General features: G+C 39.6%; 1 protein-coding gene across 1 annotated transcript; it reads right to left on the bottom strand.

Annotated features, from left to right (window-relative positions):
- Positions 1 to 4,520: 4,520 nt before the first annotated feature.
- On the bottom strand, positions 4,521 to 5,204 carry LOC138883400 (uncharacterized). Its single transcript, XM_070164083.1, has one exon. It carries the CDS (start codon positions 5,202 to 5,204, stop codon positions 4,521 to 4,523), a length of 684 nt encoding a protein of 227 aa, XP_070020184.1.
- Positions 5,205 to 8,432: the final 3,228 nt, after the last annotated feature.

The raw sequence follows: 8,432 nt of genomic DNA, 5'->3' as shown, positions 1-8,432 counted from the left end.
CTCCTTTTCAACCTTCTCTTAAAGAGACACATTCTTTGTCTATTACCTTGTAACCAAACTCAAAATCAAGCTTTCCTCCTGGGTTATCAATTTCATGATCGAGAGTGCTGAAGATCCCACTAGTCTACCCTATGGCATGGCAATCACTCATATTCTGGAAGCCCATCAAATTTCCCTGTCCAACTATCCTTTCATCACTGTCTCCAAGTCCTACAATTATATAGCCTTTGCTAGTATGGGCTATGTGAATATCAAGGGCTCCTGGGTTAAGAAGAGCGAGAGTGAAGCAAAGCAGGGCCCTATAGAACCCAAACCTTCACCCTTTGTTCCTCCACTTAATCTTGACAGTTCTAAGCTTAGTGAAAAGCTTCGTGCTATTAACTCTCAACTCTCTGAAATCAAGAACCTTCTCACAGCTACTTAGTCTGTTGTTGGTGACATTCATGCTATTTCCAAAGAAACAGGGTCTGACGTGTCCAAAATTAGAGTTGTTGTTCTTGGAGTGAGGGAGAATGTTGTCAAAGCTTTCAGGGAGATTCATGACAGGTTGGATGGTGTGAGCGTCTCTGCGAATGCAAGCTTCGAACAGTTAAAAGAGGCCATCTGCAACACCCTTACCTATTTCCTGCACTGCTAGTGTGGTTGTTTTAAGACAATTTGTTTTTTGTTGGTTCTGGGCTGTGTTTTCAGCCTTTGGATGACTTTTATTTTTTTGTTGTGTTGCTTTTGTGGGATGTCTTCCCAACCGTTGGATATTCACTTTACCTCCTTAGTTTTAATGATATCTCTTTAGTTCTCGTCTTATTCCCTCTTTGCTGATGACAAAAAGGGGAAAAAATCTATATTGTCCAGGTAGCATATGTATTTTTACAGGTACAACGGAGAAGTTGACTTGGTCACAGTCTAGTCGACTGCATCTATTGAGGGGGAGTATCATGGACTAGTCAAGTCAACTGCATACATTGAGGGGGAGTAAAACACAGGGAAGTCGACTGGTGTTTACTTCTATTTATTACTATATTATTTTGCCATCATCAAAAAAGGGGAGATTGCTAGATCCAGTTTTAATGATGCAAATAATATACATGTGCAGGAAATCAATTACAAGAAGTCAAGAAGATACCACAAGAATGCTGGAGTCAATCATGATAAATAAGGGAAGAAATCAATTAGCAAAGATTACCATACAATCAGCAAATCTGGACAAATAAGGAAAGGACTCGCAAATCTAGACGGAATCCAATCAGCAAATCAATCAGCAAAGAGCGACGTTGGAGAGAATCAAGCAAGCCTTAAGTTAAGGCATAAATCAAGGGCAACATCCCGGAAGATTGAAAGTTATGATAAGATTGGTACGCGACTAAGTTTGGAAAGACAAACAATCAAGGAGCAAGTCTTCACTTGTATCTCTGCTGAAGGAAGGAAATCAAGGAGAAGCAACGACTTACTATCTCATTCTTGGAAAGAATCAATTTCTTTCTAAGGATCAAATCTCTTGGGTTGTCAAGCCTCTACCATCCATCAAAGTATTTATATCCCGCCTTAAACCCTAGTCTGATATATTTTGATCGAACCAAAATCACTCTCTTTATTCTACTGCAAACAAATATTGTAGTTCACTAAGATCTGATGTGTAACAAGTCAGGGAAAGAAAGAGAGCATAACACTGGTGATGCATTATATCAAAAACGAGTGCTAGAGAAACTGTGTGCAAATTCACTACAACTGTACTCGGAGAAACACATTTACTAAAAGAGAACTCCCTTGCAACCCAAGGGGACTGGACTAGGATTCATATTGAATCTGAACCAGTATAAAATCCTGGTGTCTTTAATTACTGCATTTACTTTCTTTTACTATATCATTAAATTATCATATCTAGTCGACTACTCAATAAATTAGTCAACTAATAAGCGATTAAGTTTAAATATTTACAATTCACCCCCTCTTGTACTTTCAATGTCACACCCCAACCTTGGGAGGTGTGGCTGGCACCCGATGCCCGAAGGCCCGAGTGAACCAACCATGAGATATGATCTGAAATATAATAACCTGCAGGCAGAAGAGCCCAACACGACATATATATATATATAAACTAGGCCAACAAGGCTGCAACAACATTATAACAGCTATCCAGGAGGCCGATAGGGCCATACGAAAAATATATATATACAATGACCGTTAGTCTGCAAGCCTCTAAGAGTGTAAGACAATCTCAACAGGGCGGGACAAAGCCCCCGACATGCCCAAAACCACACATATACATCTATAATAGTACCTATGGACTCAAAGTCAGCAACTCCGAAGAAGTGGAGTGCGAAACCCAACGCTGATCCTGGGGGTCCTACTGAGGAGGCACGCCGCTCTGTCTATCCGAACCTGTGGGCATGAACACAGCGCATAAAAATGCGTCAGTACGAAATATGTATTGAATATGTAGGGCGACAAGTGTAACATGAAAAATGTAATTAACAAGAGAAGAGATATAAAGACAATTTGAAATTTGAAACTAGCCTCGGTAGGAAACTAAAATTCAATATGGATATAAATGTATGCTCGTGAAATCGTCGTTCACTATTTCTACTTATAATATATCACATTATATAATAATAAATCCCTCTGTGGGGCTATAATATCCATAACATACCCGGCCATAATAAAGGCTCAGTAGAATCGTACTCGGCCACGTGAAGCTCGGTAATCCCAACTGATCAGTGGTTACACAATATGTGTCATACCCGGCTGTCTATAGTGCGGCTCGGTAATGAAAGTAAATACATACATCTACTAAATCATGAATTATATAGGTGCAATGCGAAACCAACCTTAAAAGACGTATTCTAAGAAGAGTCAAAGTGGCCTACCATCATTATTCCTCGACTATCATGGTTGTTGCTAAAATATTTAATTTTTTTTACTACGAGCCAACAAGTACTAAGAACATGAGAGTTATGTATTATGAATACCTTTGAAGTAAGTGTTACTTATTCATGATTTATATGAACGTCGAAAGGAGAACGAGTAAAAAGGCTCTAGTTCTTTTTAAGCAAGGAACAAGGAAATCCGAGAATTCATAGTTCTATAGAGTAAGCAATCTATGAGAAAGGATCAGGTCTAAGCATCTTTATAAGTTGAAGGTGAAATAACTCGAATCCGACGAGACAATTCGATAAACGTTTATTCGAATTCTAGTCATGCCGAAAAGTATAGCGAAAGCCCCACATACCTTGTCGATGGAGTTATATACTATTTTCAAGATCTCGAAAGCCTTAGGAATGATTTCCTACATAATACGAACCATTCAAAATCAAATTCAAGCTCATAGCTTATATAATTCTTCATTTAGACATTTACGCGAACAACTTGTGGCCATGAATTTGTAGACATTTTTGTAGATTAATTTCCCCCCAACACACCACCAAATTTTACTTTACTACATCTCCTCATCGACAAAATTCCATCCATGTCTTCACAGATCCAAACAACACAATAAAACCATATAGAACAGCCCCAACAATCAAGCCATATTAAGAGAGGTTTCTTTAAAATATCAAGAACATTTCTATAGAGGTTTCAACTATTTCTTAGGAATTCTTATGGTAGAAGTTTACAAAGATCAAAGAGGAAGTTAAATCATACCTTATGTGACCAGAATTACTCAAAATTCGAAATTACTTCAAGGCGGAGTCTTGCTATGAAAAGTGAAACACCGAAGAATTCACGATTCCGAAGTTACCATGGTGTTCTCCATCTTGAGGATGACTAAATTGTTGTTATCATTGGCTAGATGGATGGGAGGAGTTTGAGAGGAAATCCCTAGGTGTTAGGTTCTATTTTGGAGAGGATAAAACGCAGGGGTTTCAGTTTTAAAGAATGACTTAAATAAAAAAAATTTAACTAAACCCGACTAAGCACACTGTTCCCGTAACAGTGTGCACCTCTGTACTGAAAGGTTAATATCTCTCTGCTCCAAAGTCGTATTAATGAACGGTTTATTGCATTGGAAACTAGACTTATATACCTTCGATTCGGTAGGTAGAACACACCATAACTCCCAGTATATTGAGAGAAAAGCTCATCAATGTTTTATCCAAATTCCAGTAAAATTTAAACCCGTAACTTGCGGCGATCTTTGTCGAATTTTTAATCACAACTCAAATGACTTCCAATCTTAACGTATAACTATTGCATCATTTAAATATCTCATACAAATTATCTTCCTATCGAATTAGCCCATTTACAGCATGATAACGCCGAATACACAAGGTGTAACATTCTCCCCTCCTTAAGAACATTCGTCCTCGAATGTTAACGATTAACCTAACTTCTGAATTTTTTTTTTAAAATTTCTCCAGAGTTTCCCCTATAAATAGGACTATCCAAAACCTGTCATCAGCCCAAACATACATATCTAAGGCCACACAGGGATACACATCATCATAATAACATCAACTTGGCCTCGCACGACCATTTACTTATGCAATAATGATAATAAGAAGGTTAGCCGTAACTTAATTACCTCAGTTGTCACTGGTTGATATCTGTGCAACACCTGCCATATTTGTCTCAAGCATATCACATGAAGACTCAAATAAATGAGGGTATCTGGACTTCATGTCCTCCTCGACCTCCCATGTCATTTCCTCTACATTATTGCTCCTCCAAAGTACTTTTACTGAGGCTACCTCTTTAGTCTGTAGCTTACGTATTTGACGGTCAAGAATGGCAACAGGTATTTCTTCATATGACAAGTTCTCAGAAACTTCAATATCCTCAATAGGGCTGATGCAAGAAGGATCACCTAAGAATTTTCGAAGCATGGAAATGTGAAATACCGGATGGATTGTTTCTAATTTCGGTGGGAGGTCAAGTTTGTAGGCTACTCGCCCAATTCTCGGAACAATCTGATATGGCCCGACATATCTAGGGCTGAGTTTTCCCTTCTTGCCAAATCTCATTACACCCTTCATAGGCGACACTTTCAAGAATACCCAGTCTCCCACAGCAAATTCCAAGTCTCGACATCGGTTATCTGAATATGATTTTTGTCGACTTTGAGCTGTACGCAACCTTTCCTGGATCAACTTTACCTTTTCTACAGCTTGCTGTACCAAGTCGGGTCCTAGCAACTTTGTCTCGCCAACATCAAACCAGCCAATAGTAGATCTGCATTTCCTCCCATATAGTGCCTCATAAGGTGCCATCTGAATATCGGCGTGATAACTATTAGGCAAACGCAATAAGCGGTAAATGATCTTCCCAACTTCCCTTGAAGTCTAAGACACAAGCTCGCAACATATCTTCGAGTGTCTGAATAGTGTGTTCGGCTTGTCCGTCGGTCTACGGATAAAATGCTATACTAAGCTTAACAAGAGTACCCAAACCTTCTTGAAAAGACCTCCAGAAATTAGCTGTAAATTGGACACCTCTGTCAGATATAATAGAAAATGGAACTCCATGTAGCCGAACTATTTCCTTGATATACAAGATCGCATAGTCTTCAGCTGAATAGGTGGTCCTAACTGGGAGAAAGTGAGCTGATTTCGTCAGCCTATCCACAATGACCCAAATAGAATTGAACTTACGGCGAGAATTGGGCAATCCTGTAATGAAATCCATATTAATCGATTCCCATTTCCAAGCTGGAATCTCAATATTTTGAAGTAGCCCTCTAGGTTTCTGGTGTTCAGCTTTAACCTGCTGGCAATTGGGACACTGAGCCACAAATGTGGCTATATCTTTCTTCATGTCGTTCCACCAGTATAGCTGACGAAGATCATGATACATTTTGGTTGAACCAGGATGAACTGAGTACCGAGACTGGTGCATCTCTGTCATAATTTGCTTACGAAGCTCCCCAACATTAGGTACACACCATCGGCCTTTATATTTTAGAATTCCATTATCAGATTGCTCGAACAACTGCTTCTTTTGAAAAGGGATGCTCTCTTTAATCTTGACTAGCTCCGGATCCTCAAATTGACGCATTTCTACCTCAGCTACCAGTGATGACCCAACAATATTTTAGACTACTACACCCTGGTCACCTGTATCATGTAGTCGCACACTCAGTTAGCCAATCGATATATCTCCTTAGTCATTTCTAATTTCCCAACTTCTACATGCTTCAAGCTGCCCATGGATTTGCGACTCAATGCATCAGCTACCACATTCGCTTTGCCCGGATGGTACAAAATATCCACATCATAGTCCTTCAGCAATTCAAGCCATCTCCTTTGTCTCAAGTTCAAGTCTTTCTGCTTAAATATATATTGTAAACTTTTGTGATCTGTATAGATATCCACATGAACACCATAAAGATAATGACGCCATATTTTCAAGGCAAATATAACGGCTGCTAACTCAATATCGTGAGTCGGATAATTGTATTCGTGCTTCCGCAACTGCCTCAAAGCATATGCAATAACTTTTCCATGCTGCATTAGAACACATCCCAATCCTACCCTGGATGCATCACAATATACCACATAACCTTCAGATCCCTCAGGAAGTGCTAGAACAGGTGCCGATGTTAAGCGTTTCTTCAACTCTCACACTCACGGACCTATCAGCAATACCGAGGGTCTGGTGTTGGGCCTGGGAGCCCACTATTCGAGTCAGCAATTGTACAACACTCCGCATATTTAGGTCCTGATCAGGAACAACTGGGAGAGGGACTGGAGGTATGTTAGCTCCTCTACGCCCTTCCAGGGGTGGTGGGGGTGCTGCCTCGGAAGCTTGAGAATCAGCCTCATTCTGTGGCTCATGTTGATCTACATTAGCAGGTGGCACCTGACTTGTGCCTTCTCCCGCATCCTCATCCAACCTTTGAATAAATTTCATAGCCACTTGTCGTCTCGTAGTATTAGGCATCACTGAGAAGGTAAACAAAAAGAGAATTAGGAATGAACACTTATGATTAGGCTCTATTGCACGATCTAGATCAAGAAGAAAGTAATAATCCTAAATGCCCAATAGCCTCATGTTTATAAGTGTGGTGCAAAACACACCATAAACAAGACTCTACTAGACACGGTTTGCAGACTCCCTAGGATTGACCTGCTCTGATACCAAGTTTGTCACACCCCAGCCTTGGGAGGTGTGGCTGGCACCCGATGCCCGAAGGCCTGAGCGAACCAACTATGAGATATGATCTGAAATATAATAACCTGCAGGCAGAAGAGCCCAAAATGACATATATATATATATATATATATATATATATATATATATAACCTAGGCCAACAAGGCTGCAACAACAGTATAACAGCTACCCAGGAGGCCGATAGGGTCATACGAAAAATATATATATACAATGACCGTTAGTCTGCAAGCCTCTAAGAGTGTAAGACAATCTCAACAGGGCGGGACAAAGCACCCGACATGCCCAAAACCACACATATACATCTGTAATAGTACCTATGAACTTAAAGTCAGCAACTCCGAAGAAGTGGAGTGCGAAACCCAACGCTGATCCTGGGGGTCCTACTGAGGAGGCACGCCGCTCTGTCTATCCGAACCTGTGGGCATGAACACAACGCATAAAAATGCGTCAGTACGAAATATGTACTGAATATGTAGGGCGACAAGTGTAACATGAAAAATGTAATTAACAAGAGAAGAGATATAGAGACAATTTGAATTCTGAAACTAGCCTCGGTAGGAAACTAAAATTCAACATGGATATAAATGTATGCTCGTGAAATCGTCGTTCACTATTGATACTTATAATATATCACATTATATAATAATAAATCCCTCTGTGGGGCTATAATATCCATAACATACCCGGCCATAATAAAGGCTCGGTAGAATCGTACCCGGTCACGTGAAGCTCGGTAATCCCAACTGATCAGTGGTTACACAATATGTGTCATACCCGGCCGTCTATAGTGCGGCTCAGTAATGAAAGTAAATACATACATATACTAAATCATGAATTATATAAGTGAAATGTGAAACCAACCTTAAAAGACGTATTCTAAGAAGAGTCAAAGTGGCCTACCATCATTATTCCTCGACTATCATGGTTGTTGCTAAAATATTTAATTTTTTTTACTACGAGCCAACAAGTACTAAGAACATGAGAGTTATGTATTATGAATACCTTTGAAGTAAGTGTTAATTATTCATGATTTATATGAACGTCGAAAGGAGAACGAGTAAAAAGACACTAGTTCTTTTTAAGCAAGGAACAAGGAAATCCGAGAATTCATAGATATCCTCTAGAGTAAGCAATCTATGAGAAAGGATCAGGTCTAAGCATCTTTATAAGTTGAAGGTGAAATAACTCGAATCCGACGAGACAATTCGATAAATGTTTATTCGAATTCTAGTCATGCCGAAAAGTATAGCGAAAGCCCTACACACCTTGTCGATGGAGTTATATACTGTTTCCGAGACCTCGAAAGCCTTAGTAATGATTTCCTACA

This window comes from Nicotiana sylvestris, chromosome 12 (assembly GCF_000393655.2).
Source record: "Nicotiana sylvestris chromosome 12, ASM39365v2, whole genome shotgun sequence".
Lineage (NCBI taxonomy): Eukaryota > Viridiplantae > Streptophyta > Magnoliopsida > Solanales > Solanaceae > Nicotiana > Nicotiana sylvestris.
Note: the sequence above shows the minus strand (reverse complement) of the source record. Positions and strands in the feature narration are given on the sequence as shown.

Excerpts from the sequence above, each read along its gene's own strand:
- LOC138883400 (XM_070164083.1), bottom strand. The coding sequence starts at position 5,204 with ATGGCACCTTATGAGGCACTATATGGGAGGAAATGCAGATCTACTATT.